We start from the raw sequence: 22,464 nt of genomic DNA, 5'->3' as shown, positions 1-22,464 counted from the left end.
AAACTGGGTGCAAGGAAAGGAAGAACAGTGAATAGAGGTAGGTTGTTATTACAAACATTTTAAACCACTCTGAAGTTCCTAATTCTAATACTGCCTTCATGGTCCTCATTTTTACATTATATCTTTACATCATATGTATTATGTATACATTTTATATTATATATATGCTCTTGATATTATATCATATTACATTTTACATTATACTATGGTATGGGAATAGGAAGGAATTTACACCAATATATACATATATATGAATTTGTATATGTACATGTGTATGTATGTATACAGTCACAGACACATATATTGTACCTAGCACTTTTATAAAAATCTACTATGTCTTACAATGCCTCACAAATGTAAATAACCTAGTAACATTAAAATATACCCTTTAGAGATCCCAGCATATTAAATATATATTCATAAAAGGTCTCTGTAGAATGGTTTAAAATTGATTAGTGACTAAATAATAATCCTAAAAAATTGTTGAATTAAAGTATCATAGACACAACACATAGTTAGACATTAACAACAATGAGACAAAAAACAAAATTTGAGTGATACAGCCAAAGTAGTCCTTATTTGCAAATTTATAATTCTTAATATTTCCATCAACAAATGAGAGAAAGAAAAGATAAATGAAGAAACAAACACCCAAACCATCAAATTAAAAACCCTAATACTGAAATGCAAAGAAAAGACTAAAAAAACTAAAATCAAAATAATTTTCAAAATCTTTGAATTAATAAATAATGCTAGAAGTTATTTTTTGGGAAAATTAATTAATATGATTTTTTAAAACAAAGAAAATCAAATTATCAGAGATCAAAAATGAAAAAGAAGAATTCACAATAGATGAAAAGGAAATAAATTTAAAACTATTTTGCTCAACTATTAACCCAAATCTAATAACAAATGCAAAAGGTGAATATTAGAAAATATAAAATTCCCAGGTTAACAAAACAGAAATAGTGTACTTAAATTAACCAAGATCAGAAAAGTAAATGGAATAAAGTATTAATGAACTCAGAAAAAATAATCCTGAACTAAATAAGTTTATAAGAGAATTCCATTAAACTTTCAAATATCAATTAATTCTAATATTATATAATCTGAAAATTAGAAGTAGCCTACTGATTTCTCCTTTTATATAAACAAAATCCTGTGGTAGATATAAGGAAATAAAGACAAAAATGAAACAGTCCCTGCCTTCAAAGGACAGACATATTCTTTCTAGGGAGATGGTATAGCTATATAATCATATACAAAATAAATACAATGAAATGTTGAAGTAGAGAGCACTAGTAGCTAAAGGGAAAAGGACAAGGTCAATCATCACTTAGGTTTGGAAGGAAATAGACAATTCTAAGAAGATGAGGTGGGGAGTAAAAGCATTTCAGGCCTGGGTGATGAATACAAAAGCACAGAGATGGGAAATGGCATATGGGTAAGGAACACAGCACAAAAGCCAGTTTAGCTCCGTACGTGAGACCAACTTGCTCAAGACAGTGGATAGATCATGGGTCTCGAATCAAGAAGAACTGAATTAAAATCTGGCCTCAGATCCTTATGATGTGACCCTGGGTAAATCAATTAACCTAAATAAATAACAAATAAATAAATAAATCTATTTCACTTTCCATATTTGTAAAATGGAGATAGTAATAGCACATTTCTGGGTTATTGTGAGGTTCAAATCAAGTGCTTAAAATTAAAAGCATGTCATAATAATGTAAGTACTTAACAATAATAAAATAATAAAATGCTTAGCACAGTGTCTGGTAGGCACTATGCAAATATTCTTCCCTTCCCTGGGAAAGGGTATAATGCATAAATAATAAAGCAGGAAAGGGTAAGTTGGGCCAGGTAGTAAAAGGCTTTAACTTCACATAAGATTTTTTTATTTAATTCTAGAGGTGAAAGGGAGCCATTATAGTTTACTGAAATGTACCTTTGGAAAATCACTTAGGCATCTATGTGCAGCATGGACATTACTGAGGAAAGATCTGAGGCAGTTTAGGAGGTCTGTGCAATGTTCTAGGCAAAAGTAGTTATGGACCTCAACTAGGTTGGTGGTTGTATGAATGACTACAGAGAGAACAATAAAATGTGAGGAATGTCGTAGAGGACAAAAGGACAAGATTTGGCAACTAACTGGATATGTGGATTGAGAAACTGACAAGTTAAAAATATTCCTAAATTTGTGGAGCTGAGTGAATGGAAGAATTTTTGTTACATCAGAAGAAATTGGGAAGTTCTGAAGAAAGGTGAGTTTTGGACATCAATCAGCAAATGTTTATCACAATACTATGTGTCAAGCATAGAAACTGCTTGGGATACAAATACAAAGAATGAAACAATCTTATATATATACATATATACATACACATATACATCATATCATATATTATATTATATTATATTACATATACACAGAATAAATTTAAAGAGACTAAAATGACAAAGTAGTTAAACAACATTTAGGGATGGAGGGCCCTAGTAATTGAGGGATCAGGAAAGGCTTCATGCAGAATGATAATTGAGCTGAGTTTTGAAGAAAAAGATGGAGATGAGGAGGGAATATATTCTATGAATGGGAGATAGCTAGTACAAAAGCACAGAAATTAGAGATGTAGGCTTATGTATGGAGTAATCAGAAAGCAATTTGGCTGAATCAGATACCTGATTGCTCTCAGACTATAAAATAAAGAGATGAAGTAATTTTATAGATATAAAAATTCATGGGATAAAACCAATGACTGGAATACAGACAACAGAAAAGTGTATTCTCTTCAAAAGAAATACACATATTAGGGGAGCAGCGTTATGTTTCAAAAAGGTATGGAAGATAACTAGGTGGCACAGTGGATCAGACCTGGAATCAAGGAGGACCCCGGTTCAAATATGACATCAGAACACTTCTAGCTGTATGACCCCAGGCAAATCACTTAACTCTGTTTGCCTAACCCTTGCCCTTCTGTCTTAGAGTTGTTATTAGGACAGAAGGTAAGGATTTAAAAAAAATAAATATGGAAACTTATGGTTGTAGCAATCACAAAAAATGGTGGTAGTATTACTCAAAGGTCTTTTCTTTAACCTACTTGTTAGAGAACTTACCTGTTTGGAGAGGAGCTCTTTGCAAAGCTGATAAAGGGTAATGAATTTTTTGGCCAGTGAACATGCCTCAATGAATCCTTCAGCGACCAACATGATTTCACAGATCAATTCAAAATCTGGCACAACCATAGCACAAGGCCTAAATACAGACAGAGAAGTAATGAGACCATTTTAGAGCTAAAACAAGACAAAATATCTTAAGTTGCAATGGGAGGAGTTAAAGTGAGATATAAAGAAAAATAGTCAGGGTACAGCAACTGGATTTGGCCATTGAGTGAAAGGATAGTATATCTTTCTCTGGAAATATTTGAAAATAGAATAGTGTTTCCATATCCATATCTTTTGGTCACAGTTGTCTAGGGCAGTCTACGGTGGGCCAGGTGGGGCCCCCTGAAATGTTCTATCGGGCTGGGTGACATTATTCCTAATCTGACTAATATAATGAGTAGGATATAATACAATGAAACTTTGAAAGAGTTGAGCATTTCCTTTCCTTTTGCCCCCTCTTTAAAAAGTTCTAGACACTGGTCTAGGGTGATTTATTAAAACAAAGCACTTCCAAGACTTTCATTTCCTGAATTCCTTACCCATGATAGTCAGCATCTGACTGACTCCCAAGAGCTATTTCTTTTTTGACCTTTATACAAAGAGAAATGAATAGAAATGTAGTTAGCCATGTACACTACTAACTCCATAAAAAGACTCAAGTTCTTTTGTCTCTGAAATTGTTGCTGCATACAAAGAACTTGAGGTGTAAAGCTTGTTTTGAGTTCTGTAATAGACTCTAAGTAGAACTGTCCTTTTAATGAATATCATTGCATTTTATTATGTCTGGTTCTATATAACAAAGTTGTCACAGTAGAATTCTGATTCATTCAATAGCATCATCATCTTCTCTCTCATCTCTCTCATTACTTCTCATCTTTGGTAGCACACCTTCTCTAAATCTACCACAAGTGTTGTATAATACACACAAAGTTTCATTTATTCCTTTCTAGAGAAAGCTCTTGATGAACAATTTCTATCTGTAAACCATAGGAAACAGGGACTAGTATAGGTTATTAGCTGCTGGCATTTTAGGCTTCTCTGCAGGAAATGGCTTTGGGTGACAGGCTGAGGCTGTAGTAGAAATGCATACCAATACTTATCCATGAATCCTCCCATGAAATGCCAGTGAACTAAAGATCTTACCTTTTTCTTCTTTCACATTCCAGTTAAACACAAAAAGTAGGACATGGTCAATGGCTATGGCTCCACAGTTGACCATGTCAGAATATGCTACTGACTTGTTGTTCATGAATAAACTGCTACGTACTCCTGACCTAATCCAATATCCCTACTTTATAGATGAAATAGTGTTAAAAAGTTGAAATGACATTGAGAGCCACATAACCAGTTAGTGGTAGAATAAACTCCTAATACAAAACTTTGAAAAAACTTGGATGTTTATCACAGAAAAATAGCATTAGTAGTAGAAAGATCTGGCCTCAGGGTCAAAAAGACTTGACATATTATGTGACCCTGAACAACTCATTAAACCTTAATGTTCTAGGCAAGTCTCTAAGCTGATGAACTTAGATAACCATTGATGATATTCTCAAAACTTACTTTGTTTCCAAGCTTCTACTTAAGTTTTTCTTATTTGTGCTTTTGCTCTGCTAAGCCTTCAAGGAACCAGTCACCTTCATGCTATGATGATGCACTGGAAGAGGGTTTTAGCAGGGAATAGTAAATCATATTTCTTTCTAGTGTTAGAGAGATCCTTTTTATTTTTCATTCATGTACTTCACTGAATGCTTATTACACTTGTTCCTTTGTCTGTTATTCAGAGCTCTCCACAACCCATGTCTAGCTGACCATTCCACTCTTATGTCACAATATTATACTTTGAATATAATCTATAATCTTAAAAACAAAATAGTAAAAAAACTGGGCATTAGAATGTTTGTGATTCTCAGTTTTGTACTTCTTATATTGATTCTGTGTCTTTTTTCATGCTGTTCTCCATTCCTAAAACAGATTTGTGTTTTCTCCTTTTTTCTAAATGTTGGCATTCTTTCACTTTTGAGGACCATCTCAGATGCTATTTATTCCATATACCTTCACTGTACTGCTAAACATAACCTGTCTCTATTAGAATCTCTTGAGTTTCCCTGACCTCACTCTTGAATTTCATTTTTATAACTTTTATCACTTAAAAGTTATATTAGAGTTATTTAATCTCCTTGAAGGCAAGATTGTCCATTTCTATACCTCCTATGCTAAATACCTAGCAGGGATTGGGGTTTTTTATAAAAGATGGGAGAATGTGATGTAGTCCTTGCACTCCAGGAGCTTAGCTTACTAGAGTCAAGATATGTGTACAAATAACTATTAAGACAGCATAAAATGATTTCTGAGTTAAGTTGGTGGCAGAGTAGCCACTACTTAACCTCTCCTAACCCACACATATAGGACTCCTCAAGAAGACATAAAAAAAATCCAGATGAATGAAGGGACCCCACAACAGGGCACAGCATTGAAGGTACATAGGATCGGGGCATTTCCATGCTATAAGCGGGTGAAATAACTCTCACTAAAATGTGAGCTGATTAATCCCCTCACCCCCACAACACTTACAGTACCAAAGCCAGCTCATAAGAATTAGACCAAGTTTGGGGCATTCATTAAGTTCTTGGAAGCTACCTGGGATCACCAGGGCCTGCTCCTGAGAGCAGCAAGACTTAAGACCCCAAGAGGCTAAAGAAATGGACTTTGAACACAGACCTTGAGCACAGGTGTGGATATTGAGCACAGGCACTCACCTTGGATGGGGAACCGGTGCAGAGGGGTGCATGACTGTAGAAGCAGCTCCCTGAGACAGTAAAAGGAGCTTCAGGCAGAGGAGCAAGCAAGGGGACCACCATGTGGCTTGACTCTGAGAAAAACTAGACTTGAGACCTCAGGAGAGTAAAGAATGCAGACTGACTCTGGGTGTGAGGACAAAGCTGAGAGGGCCCATAGTGCTGTGACTCAGACAAAAGCTGCTCCACAGCTCAATAGGATAGGCAGAGAGTCTGTCTGCCTCACCCAGACTTCTGACTGAGAAAAAAAAATAATAATAATAGCAAGCCAGGTATAAGAACCTCAAAAGAGAAAGATCAAGAAGAAATCTTTAAAACTCAACAACTTTTACACAAAAAAAGTCCATACAACAGAGCAAACAGCAGAGGAGAACAAACAAGTAATCACATCCAAACCTTCCCCCAAAAATGAAAATTGGTCACAAGCTCTCGAAGAGTTCAAATCTGAGATCATGAGAAAGATGGAAGAGATTTGGTGAGAAGTGGGAAATAGCCCAAAATGAAATTAACAGGTTAAAAGACAGTAATTCCCATTTGGAAAACAAAATTAAACAGCTGGAAAACAGGAAAGACCAAATCAAAAAGGAAAATCAAAAGATTATAGCAGAAAACCAGTCTCTAAAGACAAGAATTGGGCAAGTAGAAGCTAATGACCTCTCAAGACAGCAAGAACAAATAAAACAAAGTCAAAATACTGATAAAATAGAAAGAAACATGAAATATCTCAGTGAGAAATTGACAGATCAAGAAAATAGATCTAGAAGAGACAATTTAAGAATCATCTGTCTTACTGAAAAAGCAGAAATTAGTAGAAATGTGGATTCCATACTAAAAGAAATTATTCAGCAAAACTGCCCTGAAGTTCTACTATAAGAAGGCAATATAGACATTGAAAGGATCCATAGATCACCCTCTACACTAAACCCTGAAAAAGACAATCCCCAGGAATAAAATAGCCAAATTCAAGAGCTTCCCAAGTAAAAGAAAAATATTACAAGAAGCTGGAAAGAGACAATTCAGATATCAAGGAGCACCAATCAGGATCACACGGGATCTGGCAGCCTCCACACTAAAAGACCACAAGGCTTGGAATACAATATTCAGAAAGGCAAGAGAACTGGTTCTACAACCAAGGATACTTCCAGGGGAAAAGGGCATTCAACAAGATAGAAGATTTCCAAGTATTTGCACAGAAAAGACCAGGACTAAATTGAAAGTTTGATATCCAACCACAAAAATCAAGAGAAACATGAAAAGGTAAATAAGAAAGAGGGGAAAGAAAGAAAACCCTTATTTTTAAATTTGCCTTTTTAAGGGCTTTAATAAGATCAAATTATTTGTATTCCTATATGGAGAAATGTTAGGTGTAATTTTCTAAAACGGTATTCACTATTGTAGTAATTAGAAGAATTATTCTTCTAGGGAGAGGTTGGAGCACTAAATGGTCTAAGATGACAAAGTGTGGGGGGAAAAAGAGTGGGGGTGTATAGTAGATGACTCCAAGAGAAACTTGAATAAATAAGAAAAAAAGGATATTCTATACCACACTAAGAGGGGATGGGAAGGGGAGGGGATGAATACTATTATAAGAAGAGGAAGAGAGCATTAAGAGGAAATATTTAAACCTTACTCTCAGCAGAATTAACCCTGAGAGGAAAGAGTAGCTTTATCCATTGGGATATAGAATTCTATCTAACCCTATTAAGAAAGTCAGAAGGGATTAACCAAGGGGAGCAGGGGAGTGGGTAGGTCAAAAAAGGGAAGGGAGGAGAGTGTGGTAGGAATTCATTAGGCCTTAAAAAATGAAAAGAGGGGAACAATAAAGGGAAGGGGAGGAAAGGGAATTGAATCAAGGGAGGGGACAAGGGGGACTGCTATAAAACAAAAAAAATGGTTTAAAAGGAAATAGCATAAGAAGAAGAGGTAGAACTAGGAGAGGATACCACAATGTTGGGGAATACACAACTGATAATTATAACTGTGAATGTGAATGGGATGAACTCGCCCATAAAACAGAAGCAAATAGCAGAGTGGTTTAGAAACCAAAATCCTTTCATATGATTTTTACAAGAAACACATATGAGGTGGGTGGACATACACAGGTTTAAGGTAAGGGACGGGAGCAAAATCTTTTGGGCTTCAAATGAGAAAAAGAAGGCAGGAGTGGTGATCATGATTTCTGACAAAGCCAAAGTAAAAATAGATATGATTAAGAGACAGGGAAGGTAATTACATTCTGATAAAAGGCAGTGAAGAGAATGAAGAAATAACAGTACTCAACATGTATGCACCAAATGGTATAGCATCCAAATTCCTAAAGGAGAAACTGGCCGAGCACAAGAAGGAAATAGATAGTAAAACCATAATAGTGGGAGATCTAAATATTCCTCTTTCAGATCTAGATAAATCAAACCAAAAATAAATAAGAAAGAGATAAGAGAGATGAATGAAATGCTAGAAAAATTAGATTTAATTGATATGTGGAGAAAAATAAATAGGGACAAAAAGGAATACAACTTCTTTTCAGCTGCACATGGTACATTCACAAAGATTGACCACGTTATAGGGCATAGAAACATCACAAACAAATGCAAAAGAACAGAAATAATAAATGTAACCTCGGATCAGAATGCAATAATAATTAGTAAGGGCACATGGACAGGCAAACCAAAAACTAATTGGAAATTAAATAATATGATTCTCCAGGACCAGTTAGATAAAGAAGAAATCATAGAAACAATCAATAATTTTATTGAAGAGAATGACAATGATAAGACATCCTACCAAACTCTGTGGGATGCAGCTAAGGCAGTACTCAGGGGAAAATTTATATCCTTTAGAGCATATATTAACAAATTAGGGAGGGCAGAGATTAATAAATGGGCATGCAAATTAAAAAACTAGAAAGGGAACAAATTAAAAACCCTCAGCTAAAGGCACAATTAGAGATTACAAAAATTAAAGGGGAGGGAAACCAATAAAACTGAAAGTAAAATAACTCTTGAATTAATAAATAAGTCTAGAAGCTGGTACTTTGGTACTTTGAAAAAACAAAGAAAATTGACAAAGTACTGGTCAATCTAATTAAAAAAAGGAGAGAAGAAAACCAAATCATCAGTATCAAAGATCAAAAAGGAAAACCTCACCTCTAATGAAGAGGAAATCAAGGCAATAATTAAAAAATATTTTGCCCAATTATATGGCATTAAATATAGCAACTTAGGTGAGATGGATGAATATTTACAAAAATATAAATTGCCTAGATTAACAGTAGAAGAAATAGAATACTTAATCCCATATCAGAAAAAGAAATTGAACAAGCCATCAAAGAACTCCCAAAGAAAAAATCCCCAGGACCAGATGGATTCACAAGTGAATTCTATCAAACATTCAAAGAACAACTAATTCCAATACATATACAAACTATTTGACATAATAAGCAAAGAAGGAATTCTACCAAATTCCTTTTATGATACAAATATGGTACTGATCCCAAAGCCAGGTAGATCAAAAAGAGAGAATAAAACTACAGACCAATCTCCATAATGAACATAGATGCAAAATCTTAAACAGACCATGAGGGTTATTCATTATGATCAGGTGGGATTTATACCAGGAATCCAAGGATGGTTCAACATTTGGAAAACCATTCACGTAATTGACTACATCAAAAAGCAAAACAACAAATAACACAGCATTATCTCAATAGATGCTGAAAAAGCCTTTGACAAAATACAACATCCATTCCTATTGAAAACACTAGAAAGTATAGGAATAGAAAGGCCTTTCCTAAAAATAATAAACAGTATATATCTTAAACCATCAACAAGCATCATATGCAATGGGGATAAATTAGAAGCTTTCCCAATAAGATCAGGCATGAAACAAGGATGCCCATTATCACTTCTATTATTTAACATTATACTAGAAACACTAGCAGTAGCAATTAGAGAAGAAAAAGAAATTAAAGTTATTAAAATAGGCAATGAGGAGACTAAGCTATCACTTTTTGCAGATGATGATGGCATACTTAAAAAATCCTAAAGAATCAACTAAAAAGCTAGTGGAAATAATGAACAACTTTAGCATAGTTGCAGCATACAAAACAAATGCACATAAATCAACAACATTTCTATATATTTCCAACACATCACAGCAGCAAGAGGTAGAAAGAAAAACACCATTTAAAATCAGCCTAGACTATATAAAATATTTAGGAATCTATCTACCAAAACAAACACAGGAATTATATGAATACAACTACAAAATACTTTCCAAGTAATTGAAACTAGATCTAAACAATTGGAAAAACATTGATTGCTCATGGGTAGGATGAGTTAACATAATAAAAATGACCATTTTACCCAAATTAATTTACTTATTTAGTGCCATACCTATCAAACTACCAAAAACTTTTTTACTGAATTAGAAAAAACTATAACAAAGTCTATTTGGAAGAACAAAAGATTAAGAATATCAAGGGAAATAGTGAAAAAAAATGTGGAGGAAGGTTGGCCTAGCAGTACTAGATGTTAAACTATTCTATAAAGCAGTGGTCATCAAAACAATATGGTACTGCCTAAGAGACAGAAGGGAGGATCAGTGGAATAGACTTGAGGTAAGTGAGGTCAGCAAGACAGTGTACGATAAACCCAAAGAGTCCATCGTTGAGGACAAAAATCCACTATTTGACAAAAACTGTTGGGAAAATTGGAAAACAATATGGGAGAGATTAATTTTAGATCAACATCTCACACCCTACACCAAGATAAATTCAGAATGGGTGAATGACCTGAACATAAAGAGGGAAACTTTAATTTAACAGTAAATTAAGTGAATACAGAATAGTAAAGTTGTCAGATCTATGAGAAAGGGAAAATTTTAAAACCAAGCAAGAGTTAGAAAAAATTACAAAATGTAAAATAAATGGTTTTGATTATATTAAACTAAAAAGCTTTTGTACAAACAAAAACAATGCAGCCAAAATCAGAAGGGAAACAAGAAACTGGGAAAAAATCTTTATAACAAAAAACTCTGACAGAAGTTTAATTACTCAAATATAGAAGGAGCTAAATCAATTGTACAAAAAATCAAGCCATTCCCCAATAGATAAATGGGCAAGGGACATGAATTGGAAATTTTCAGATAAAGAAATCAAAACTATCAATCAGCACATGAGAAAGTGTTCCAAATCTCTAATAATTAGAGAAATGCAAATGAAAACAACTCTGAGGTATCACCTCACACCTAGCAGATTGGCTAAAATGATAGCAGGGGAGAGTTATAAATGTTGAAGGGGATGTGGTAAAATTGGGACATTAATGCATTGCTGGTGGAGTTGTGAACTGATCCAACCATTCTGGATGGCAATTTGGAATTATGCCCAAACAGCTCTAAAAGACTGCCTGCCCTTTGATCCAGCCATAGAATTGCCGAGTTTGTACCCCAAAGAGATCATAAATAAAAAGACTTGTACAAAAATATTTGTAGCCTCGCTTTTTATGGAGGCAAAAAACTGGAAATCAAGGGTATGCCCTTCAATTGGGTGAACAAATTGTGGTATATGCTGGTGATGGAATACTATTGCGCTCAAAGGAATAATAAACTGGAGGAAATCCATGTGAACTGGAAAGCCCTCCAGGAATTGATGCAGAGTGAAAGGAGCAGAGCCAGAAGAACATTATATACAGAGACTGATACACTGTGGTAAAATTGAATGTAATGGTCTTCTGTTCTAGCAGTAACTGTCCTAGTAACCCAGGACAATTCTGAGGGATTTACGGAAAAGAATGCTACCCACATTCAGAGGAAGAACTACGGAAGTGATAACACAGAAGAAAAACAACCACTTGAACACATGGGTTGATGCTGACATGATTGGGGAATGCAGACTCGAAAAGACCCCACCAATGCAACTATCAATAATATGTAAATAAGTCTTGATTGATAACACATGTTAAAACCAGTGGAAATGTGCATTGGATATAGGAGGTTCTTTAAGGGGGGGTGAAGGGGAAAGTAAAAACATGAATCACGTAACCATGGAAAATTTTTCTAAACATATAAAATATTTAAATATTAAAAAAAACAGCATAGAATGCAACAGTGAAATAAAAGGAGTAAAAAGTGTTATGATATTTAAGAGTAATAAAAGATTTCTTCTTACTGGATTAATCAGAGAAGACTTCATGAAACAGTCTGTGAAGGACTGTCAGAAAATAGAGCTATGGGACCAGTGGTAAGAAAACATTCTTAGGCCTCAAAACGAGCAAAGATGTGGAGATGAGAAAACAGGTTGTATTCAGGGAAGGACAAATGAGAAATGTATTTGGGGAAGGACAATGTAGATTGTATGAAGGGTGTTAAAGCACAACAGTAGGAAGTAAAGCTGAAAAAGTCAGTTGTAGGAAGGATAAGGATTGTAATGTTTGAGACAATAGAAAAACCAATGGACAAATTAAATGGGGGTAGGAGTATGAGAGTAGTATAATCATGATTGTGTATCATATAAGATTCTCCTGAAAGATAACCAGAACTTATACTCACTATAAAATGTAATTGTGCCTTAAAAACTATGAAATGTACCTGAAGAGAGCCTTGAGGTTCTCTGGAAGCTCTGTACGGCCAGCATATCCTGGGTTCATAGTGATGAAGATTCCCACTGAGGGATTCAATTTAATCTCCTCTCCAAGGAAATTGAAATGCAGCTTCTTATCCCTGATTGCATCTTGAATACTTTTTACCTGGTAAAAAACCAAGCACTTCATAATCAATGCAATGGATGACTTTAGTTGGGATAATTCAGATACCATTCTGTCAGTAGAAGTTGGCCCTTCCTGTACACAATATGATTATTTCTCTTCAGAGTTCAGATCTTGACTGGCCTAAAATACTGGGTCTCTAATGCCTTCAACACATACATACACGCACACACACACACACACACATATATATATTTGTAACATATGTATATAAATGTGTATACACAAATATACACTTTTTTCTTAGTGTGAGATGCAATGTTTAAATAAATACTAGATTTAGAGTCATATAATGATATGAGTTTAAATATCAATTTGTTACATGGGTGACTTTGGGCAAATTAACTAAATCTCTAAGCTTCAGTTTTCTTACCTCTAAAATGAGGGAATTGATCCAGGTATCTCTAAAGCCTCTTCTAGGTCTAAATCTGTGATCCTAATCATTGGATGTGTGATACATGTAGTATGACAATAATCCATTGCATTTGGTTGTCTCCTTCTTTCTTGATCTTGGGTGAATTGTATATGGTTTCCACCCAATAGTAAAGAAAGGTTCATTCTCTGGAATTAAGTTTTTCTTCCTTCCTTCCTTCCTTCCTTCCTTCCTTCCTTCCTTCCTTCCTTCCTTCCTTCCTTTTTGATCATACAAATTCTGACAACTCCTATCTATATGTCCTCTACCTTTTATAGCTAAGACCTTGAAGAGGCTGTTTATGATAGGTGTCTCCTCTTTTTTTCCTCTCACTCTCTTCTTACAACCTCTGACCTTATTATGCCACCAGAACTACTTTCCCCAAAAATACTAATAATCTCAGTTGTCAAATCCAATGGCCTTTTTTCAATCCTCATTCTCCTTGACCTGTCACACTGTTGATCAATCACTCTCTCTCCCTTGATATTTTCTCTTCTCTAGTTTTTCAGTAGACCACTCTACCCTAGTTTTCTTCCTATTTATCTGATCCTTCAGTCTCTTTTGCTGGATTCTCCTTTAGATCACACTTTATTACTGTAGATGTCTCTCAGAGGATGTAGCTATCCTAGGTCAGTGATGATGAACTTTTTAGAGACTGTGTGCCATGCCCTGCCCCCACACCTAAAGACCAAGGACCATTCATTCCCTGCACCACATCCCTCACCCCAGACAGAGGAGGAAGAAAGTGCTCCCATTGGGCTGGTGGGCAGAGGGGTGGGTGAAATGAAAAAAAATGTCCTCAGGATTAGGGTTAGGATTAGGGTTATAAACAAATTTAGAGTTAGTGTTTTAAGTGAATTTAGAGTTAGGGTTAGGGAGAGGAGTGAGTGCTCTGCTCCCCTCCGGCTCTGCTGCCTGTGACCTACCTATCTTATCCCAGACAGGGGAGTGAGTAAGAGCTCTCATTGGGCTGTTGGGCAGGTCAAGTGAAAAAAATGTCGACAGACTGGTGGATTATGGGAAGGAAGCAGCTTGATCTGAGTCCCTCTGCCTTTCTAGAAAAGAACTTTGGAGGCAACAAATATGTGCCCAGAGAGAGATCTCTGTATGCTTTTTTTTGGCATGTGTGGCATACATTCACAGTTATGGTCCTAGACTCTTACTTGGTGATCTCATCAACTCCCATTGATTTAATTACCATCTCTATGGTGATGATTCCCAAATCTACCTGTCCTGCCCCAATCTTTCTACTGAGCTCCAATCTCACATTTCAAGTGCCTTTCCAACATCTCAAACTGGATGTCCAGTAGACACCTTAAATTCACTGTGTTCAAAACACAAATTATTATCTTCCACTCCCCACCCCCACCCCAAAGCCTTCCTGTCTCCTACTTTCCCTATTACTGTAAAGAGCAACGCCATTTTCTCAGTCTCTCAGGATCACAACCTAGAAATCATCTTAGATTCCTCATTATCTCTCACTCCCCATATCCAAACTGTTACCAAAGTGTGCCAATTTCACCTTTGTAATAGCTCTCAAAACATGCCATCTTCTTTCTTCTAACACTGCTACTACTCTAGTGCAATCCTTCATCTCTTTATGCCTTGATTATTGCAATAGTCTGCTTTTGGATCGGCCTGCCTCAATTCTTTCCCTTTTTAAACCTCCATTCAGCTACTTAAAGTGATTTTCCTAAAGTCCAGGTCCATTCATGTCACCCTCCTATTTAGTAAATTCCAGTGGCTTTCTTTTACTTCCAGGAGCAAATACAAAATGCTCTGTTTGGTATTCAAAGCCCTTTATAACCTAGGCCCTTCCTACCATTCTTCTTGTACTTTACTCTCTGACATGTGCTCTACAATACAGTGATACTAGATTCCCGGCTGTTTCATCTCTTGATTTGGGACTAGCTGTCCCCCATGCCTGGAACACTCTCCTTTCTCTTATATGATTACTAACTTCCATAACTTTTTTGTTGTTGTTCAGTCATTCAATAGTGCTTGATTCTTTGTGACATAGTAATAGGCATTACTATGGGGTTTTCTTGGCCAAGACACTGGAGTGATTTGTCACTTCCTTCTCAAGTGGATACAGCTAGTAAGTTTCTGAGGTCAAGTTAGAACTCAGATCTTCCTAACCCTAGGTTCAGCATTCTATCCACTGAGTCATGCTAGCTATCTCCAAAACTTTTGTCTGTTGCTGCTCAGTGGCTGAAAAGATTTCAGTTGTAATGCTACCTTTTGTTACTGTTTAGTTTTGTCTGACTCTTCATGACCTCATTTGGGGTTTCTTGGCAAAGACACTGAAGTGTTTGTCATTTTCTTCTCCAGCTCATTTTACAGGTGAAGAAATTGAGGCAAAAAGTGACTTGCCCAGAGTCACACAGTCAGTAAGTATCTGAGGCTGGATTTGAACTCAGGTTTTCCTGATGCTTTATCCACTTGCCTTCCAGCTGCCAATCCTACCTTCTAAAAAAAAGTCCTTCTCAACCCCTCTTAATTCCAGTGCCTTCCTTCTGTTAGTTATTTTCTATTAATCCTATTCATTTGTTTGCATGTTGCTCCCTTTAGATGATAAATTATCTGATACCAGGGACTGTCTTTTGCCTCTCTTTTTTATCTCCAAGGTTTAGCAAAGTGCCTGGCATAGGTACTTAATAAATGTTTATTGATTAATTTTCTTTCCCAAATCTCCCCCTCCTCTCAGAATTCCTGTATCTGATATTTGACTTTTTCTTCCTCATGCCTTAAATCCATTCAGTTCTGAAGTCTTATGTATTTATTAAACTTCAGAAACTTTTCTCTTCTCCACTCCAGAAGCCATCCTAGTTCAGGCCCTTATCACCTTTATCTTGGACTATTATGGTGGTTTCCTTGCTGGTTATTCTGTGACTAGCCTCTCTAATTTCTAATCCATCATACAAATACAAAAATAATCTTTCTAATGCACAGGAATAATGATTTCCCTTGCCCCAAAATAATTAGAGGTTTCCCATTTTCTATAGCTAGAAGACAAACTGTGATTGGCATTCACAATCTTGTGCCAATATCTTTTTTAGCATTATTTCATATTACTTTCCTACATGAATTCTATTCTAGAAAAACATGACATCCCACACATCTATGAATTAGCTGGAAATATAATTTCTTTTTACCTCCACCATTTAGAATGTTTTAATTCAAGACTCGACTCATATAACCAGCTTCTCCTTAAAGGCTTTTCATATCCTTCCAGAGGAATGTGTTCATTTTCTCCTCAACAATTTTTAGAGCATTTTGTCTAGGCTTCTCCTTTGTGCCATCATATTTTTTTAAACCCTTAACTTCTGTGTATTGGCTCCTTGGTGGAAGAGCGGCAAGGGTGGGCAATGGGGTCAAGTGACTTGCCCAGGGTCACACAGCTGGGAAGTGTCTGAGGCCAGATTTGAACCTAGGACCTCCTGTCTCTAGGCCTGACTCTCAATCCACTGAGCTACCCAGCTGCCCCCCTGTGCCATCATATTTTAAAGGGGGAAAGTTATATAGACCAGAGAAGACAAACAAGAAGGAAATAAAAAGAGAATAGGAAGAAAAAAGGAAAAGAAGACAATGCTGATTTAAAGAACATTTAGTAGTTGATAAAGGCTTTAAATAAATATGCAAAGCTGGTGTACTAGATAAATCATTAAATTCAATTTTCTTTTTAGATAGCTAAACTATTTTAGAGAATGTGACTCAGATACTTTTTGTATACAATTGTCTCTTTAAATATTAAGTACTTAGCTGTGTACTCCATATTACTATGAAACTATTAGGGGATTCCAACAGTAGCTTTTTTTTTCATTTTAAAAAATAGAATGAACTACCCTGACCTGCATTACTATACACTGAACTGTGCAGTTTCAATGAATGCAGATAATCATACTTATATTCACAACAAAGAGGCAAAATCCCAAAAGATGTAGAAAGATTATCATATTTTTCTACTGATCTCTATCTGTCCATTTGATTTTCACGGAACAGTGTTGGGCCATCCACTTACATCTGTTAAAACACAGTCAAAATCAGGGAATAGGGCCCAAAAACTCCTGAGAAGAAACAATGACAGGATGAGGAAAAATTAGTCACAGATACAAATCCTGGCAGGATATAAAATATATTCTATCTGATGTTCCTCTCAGATCGCTGTTTTATCAATCCTGTTCCTTCCACACCTACTTAAAATATTATTCCACGATGCATTTAAGAATCTCTGTTGGACAATCCTATATCACATACTTGATTGTCTATTGCCTTTCTTTGTTGTCTAGTTGTTTCATCCTGTCTGATCTTTCCAAATGAGTACGCACAGCAGAAAGAGTTGTGTTTGGAGTTAAGAGCTTGGGTTCATATTCTGACTTCATGCTTATTAGCAGTGTTACAATGAGTAGGACCTTAACATTTCAAAGGAACTTCAGTTTCCTTCTCTGTAAAATTACCTATCTTACAGGGCAGATGTAAAGCATAAAGTACTCTAGGAATGTGAGTTGCTATTTTAATCTTGCGACTGTCAAAATATATCAGGGTTATTTATTGTAAGGAATGTCCTTTATAAAAGATAAAATTAACATATAAGAGTTAGATTTATTTTTTATTATATTCTGTAAAAAAGGCTGTCTTCTACTTTTACGTTCTACACAATGTCTTAGACAGATATTAATCAAATATTAACAGACATTTGTTTAACCCAAATGATATAAGAATGAATTAACCAGTGCTTAGCCAGATACAGAGCTAAGACCTTGGCAACGGTCATTGACACAAGTTGGATACTCTTCAATGCAAGTATAAAGTAAAGAATTTAGGAAAGAAAGAAGAAAGGAAAGAAAAAGATGCATAGGGTTTTCAAGAACTAAAGTAACATGAGTCTATTGTTTCTTCTTTCTCTTCTTCACTTACTTGAACACTTTGCAACCTGGCTTCTGATTTTATCACTCATTCAACCCAAACTCCATTTTCCAAAGTTGGCAGTGATCTCTTAATTGAAAAATAGTTGTTTTCTTAAAGTTGTCATCCTTTTTTAACCTCTTTGCAGCACTTGCAACAATTAAGTATTTATTCCTCCTGGATATTCTGTTCTGTTTGGGTTTCTGTAAGACTTGTCTTCCTACTTGTCTGGTTGCTTCTTGTCAATCTCTTATGCTGGATCATCATTCATGCCCCACTGTCTGACTAACTCAGAGGTCTGTTTTGGACCCTCTCCTTTCCTCTTCTTTATATTCTCTCTTTTTTGCTTATCTCATTAGCTGCCATAAAAGTAAAATATCATCACTATGCAAATGACTCCTATATCTACATATTCACTCCATATTCACTCCTGAGCTTAAGTCACATATTACCAATTGTTTATTGGATTTTTCCAACAGGAAGCCCTGCCTTGCTCAGAAAGCTCTGATGGTTGTAGGACTAAATACAAATTAAAAAAAATTCTTCCTAACATAATTCTCTCATTCCTTTCTAGCCTTGTTACAAAATATTTCCCCTCACATACAGTAATTGTTGTTTCTCATGTATAGCATTCTATGTAGTCCACTGGGTATGTAGTCAGAAAGTCATGAGTTTAAATCCTGCTGCTGACAGGTCTGTGTGACGCTGGGAAAGTTGCTTAACCTCTCTCTTCCTCAGTTCCTTCATCTATAAAATGGGAATAATAAAAGCATTTACCTCCCAGGGTTGTTGTGAAGATAAAAATGAGATAATAGTTAAAAATAATTTGCAGAACATGATATAAATGTTAGTTATTATTATTATCCTCTATATATCCTGTCCCTAAAATGGATTATCATCTCCACCTTTTAAAATCCTTTACTTCCTTCAAAACTCAGTTCAATTTCTGAGCACACAAACCATTTAGAATATAGTAGTTTTAGGAATTTGAGCCTAGAGGTCAACATTACTGCTTCTTAGCTCTTAGTCTAAACGTAACACATATTTATATAGAAGCTTAGGTCTAACAGAAGTTGTCCCATTTCTTACATAAATCCTTTCATTTGATTTCGCCAGCTGTTAAAGCTTCCCTCTGCAAACTTGCTTTGTTTTTGTTTTGCATATATGTTATAAATGCACTTGTTTCTCCCAATAAGATGCTCACTGACAGCAAAGGTTTTTTTCATTTTTGTTTTTGTATCCACAGCGACTTGAATATAGTAGGAATTTAATATATAAATGCTTGTTAATTGACTATAGAGATGAAAAAGTTTTGTTGCAGTATATTTCCAATAGAAGGAAAAAGGAGAAAAGTACAGATATGAGATTAGTCATCTACTACTACCACTCCAAGTACTTAACAGTGCCAATTCTCCCCTGTGTTTTATAAGCCTGTGCATTAGAATAATGGCATGTGTGGCTGAAAATAACTTATTCATTGACAGTTTTTTAATGCTCCATCATTTTTATATTAGTCCCTAACTTTAGTTCAAACTCTGTGGATATATTAGATTTAGTCTATCAAGTGAAGATCTGTTCAGCTTCAAAGAGTGAATTTAATGCACTAGAGCAGTGATGGGCAGACTAAGGCCTGTGGGCCAGATGTGGGCTCCCTAAAATATTCTATCAGGCTGGGTGACATTATTCCTAATCTGACGAATACAATGAGTAGGATACAATAAAATGAAACATTGAAAGAGTTGTCTTAGAAACAGACTGACAGATGAGCATTTCCTTTCCTTTGGTCCCCTCTTTAAAAAGTTTGCCCATCACTGCACTAGAGCATCCATGCCATTGTCAAAACCCCTTTACAGTAACCACCCACTACCAGATGTTTTAACTTTGTGGTAGTATTGGGTCTCCTCCGTATTCACTGATAAAGTGAATAAATAAAATATGTATATTAATAAATAAAATATGTATAAAAATAAATATTTGAACCATACATGATGTACCTGGGTTGTTGAAAGAAGGACACTGGGATAGGTCTTTCAAAAGAACATGGCTTATTTTAATATTTCAACATCATGCTAATAGCTGACATTTAAATAGTATTTTAAGGCTTATGAGCTTGACATACACTATTAGCGAGGCAGTGTAATGTAATGGATAAAGTTTAGATCTAGGAGAACTTAATTTATATCGTATTTTAGAACTATAAGTAGCTCTATGATCATAGGCAAGTTACTTAACACTAAAAATACTTCCTCATCTGCAAAACAGGAATTTCGTATGATAGTAATGATATTTGTAATAATTTCTAATACTATAATAATTTGTAATCATAACTAAAATAGCTAGGATTTATATAGCACTTTAAGGTTTACAAAGTGCCTCTTTAGTGTTATCATATTTTAGCCTAACAACTTAGGGAGGATAGACATTGTTATTATCAAGAAAATAGAGAAAAATAGAGGTTCAGTGATTTGTCCAGGGTCACACAGTTGGTGATTGCAGGTGGATTTGAACTCAGTTCTTCCTGATTTCAAGTACAAAGTTGTTGGGGTTTTTTTGTACACTTTGCCACCTAGCTGCCACCACCATCTACCTCATATGTAAAGAAATCACATTAAAAACCTTAAAGTTCTTGTAAATGTGAGTCATTTGTCAGCTTATTTATTTTTATCCTCACAACAGACCTGAAAAGCAGGAAATTTTATATATTTCCAATTTATATATCAAGAAATTAAAGCTTAGTCAGTCATCTAGGGATTTGTCCAAGATCATAGGAGTTAAACCTAAGTTTCCTGATTTAAAGCTCAATGCATTTTTTTAAACCCATGACCTTTTATCTTACCAGAAAAGTATGTAGTCATACAGCTTTCTGAAGCCAGATTTGAATCCAGATCTCAACTCCAGGTCTGGTGTTCTATCCATTGTGCTACCTAGCTGCTTCCCATTTCCTCTCATTAAGTCTACAGAAATTCAATTAATCTTTTAAGGCACAATTCTAATGCCAACTTTGTTGGGATGCCTTTTCCTCTATTATCCATCTATTTTCCATTAAAGATACTTTCTCCTAGTCCACACATAGGACATATCCTAGAAGTATTTATTCATAAGTTACCTTACATTCTAGGCTGTGTGCATGCATGTGTGTGTATCCTCTTATAGATTATGAAATCTATAAACGTGGTGACTACATCTAATCTTAAATTTTGCATCTCCTCGTATGTCTGTTACACATAACAGATACTTTATAAATTATTTGTTGAACAGAACTAAAGACACTATACATGTGATCTACAATAACATAAAGAAAAAGATCACATAAATAACAATAATGGTCACAAAGAACGTTTGTGGTAAAAACAAAAACATCAATATAACATTTTAAAAATATGTTTGCTGAGCTAAAATGAATTTTGTATTATAATTATTTGTGTATGGCTTATAATATACTAGATTGTGAGTTCCTTGAGGACAAAGACTATGACTTAATTTTTGTATCTCCCCAAGCACAATCTTCTTAAGTGCTTTTTGAAGTTGAAGTTAGGAAACAGGTTTAAATTCTGGCTCTAATCCTTATTGATAGTACGATCTTTATTAGCTGAGTGACTGTTGGGAAATAACTTCATTATACTCTAGTTTTCTCACCTGTAAAATGGGGAGAATAATTCCTACATTATGTACCTCATTGGCCTGTTTTGAAGAAAATATATCTTAAATTATTAAGTGTTACATAAATGTCAGCTATATGAATTATAATAAAGAAGGATGAGGAGATATGGTATGCTCACAGCAATCTAGCCCTCATCATCTCTTGCCTAATCCCATTGCTTCTAATTCTCTCCCCTCACCAATTTTCCACCTAGCTTCCAAATTGATATTCATAAAGTACAAGTCTGAGAATGAGCATGTCACTTCTCTGCGCAAGAAACTTCAGTAGTTTCCAGTAGTCTTTGGGGTAAAATACAAACATTCTGACATTTACATTTAAAACCTTCATCATCTAGTTCCAGTTAGCTTTCAAAATTTATATGATTTCCCTTTTTTCTTTCTCTCTTTCATCCAAATAAAACCACTTGCTGTTCCTGCTACAAGACATTTCATCTTCTGCCTTTTGGACTTTATATAAGCTGCCACCATCATAAAATACTCTCTCTCTACTCACTGCTATTGCTTTGATATTGATATCCTTTGGGAGGTCTTTTCTTATTCCCTAACTTATTAGCATTCTTTTCTCTGTATTTATTTATCTTTGTACTGATTATAACCTCTCACTCAAATGTAAGTTCCTTGAGACCTGGGACTATTTTATTTTTGCATCTACTCCCATGGTTCAACATAGTATTTTGGACAGATTAATCACTTAATAAATACTTGTCCAATTAAAGCTTTTGAGATCAGGAAAGGAAATAATAGTGAAATTTGTGTGTTGGGGAAAGGT

General features: G+C 35.2%; 1 protein-coding gene across 1 annotated transcript in view; it reads right to left on the bottom strand.

Annotated features, from left to right (window-relative positions):
• DNAH9 (dynein axonemal heavy chain 9) overlaps nt 1-22,464 on the bottom strand; it is an 858,849-nt gene that overhangs the window by 534,394 nt on the left and 301,991 nt on the right. Inside the window, exons 28-29 of the mRNA XM_044675179.1 lie at nt 12,543-12,700; nt 3,115-3,253 (exon numbers count right to left, since the gene is read on the bottom strand). Coding sequence (XP_044531114.1) covers nt 3,115-3,253; nt 12,543-12,700 — 297 coding nt within the window. The remainder of the gene's footprint in view (nt 1-3,114; nt 3,254-12,542; nt 12,701-22,464) is intronic.

The sequence above is a fragment of the Gracilinanus agilis genome, chromosome 4 (genome assembly GCF_016433145.1).
Source record: "Gracilinanus agilis isolate LMUSP501 chromosome 4, AgileGrace, whole genome shotgun sequence".
Taxonomy (NCBI): Eukaryota; Metazoa; Chordata; class Mammalia; order Didelphimorphia; family Didelphidae; genus Gracilinanus; species Gracilinanus agilis.
This window is presented reverse-complemented; position numbering and strand designations above follow the sequence as displayed.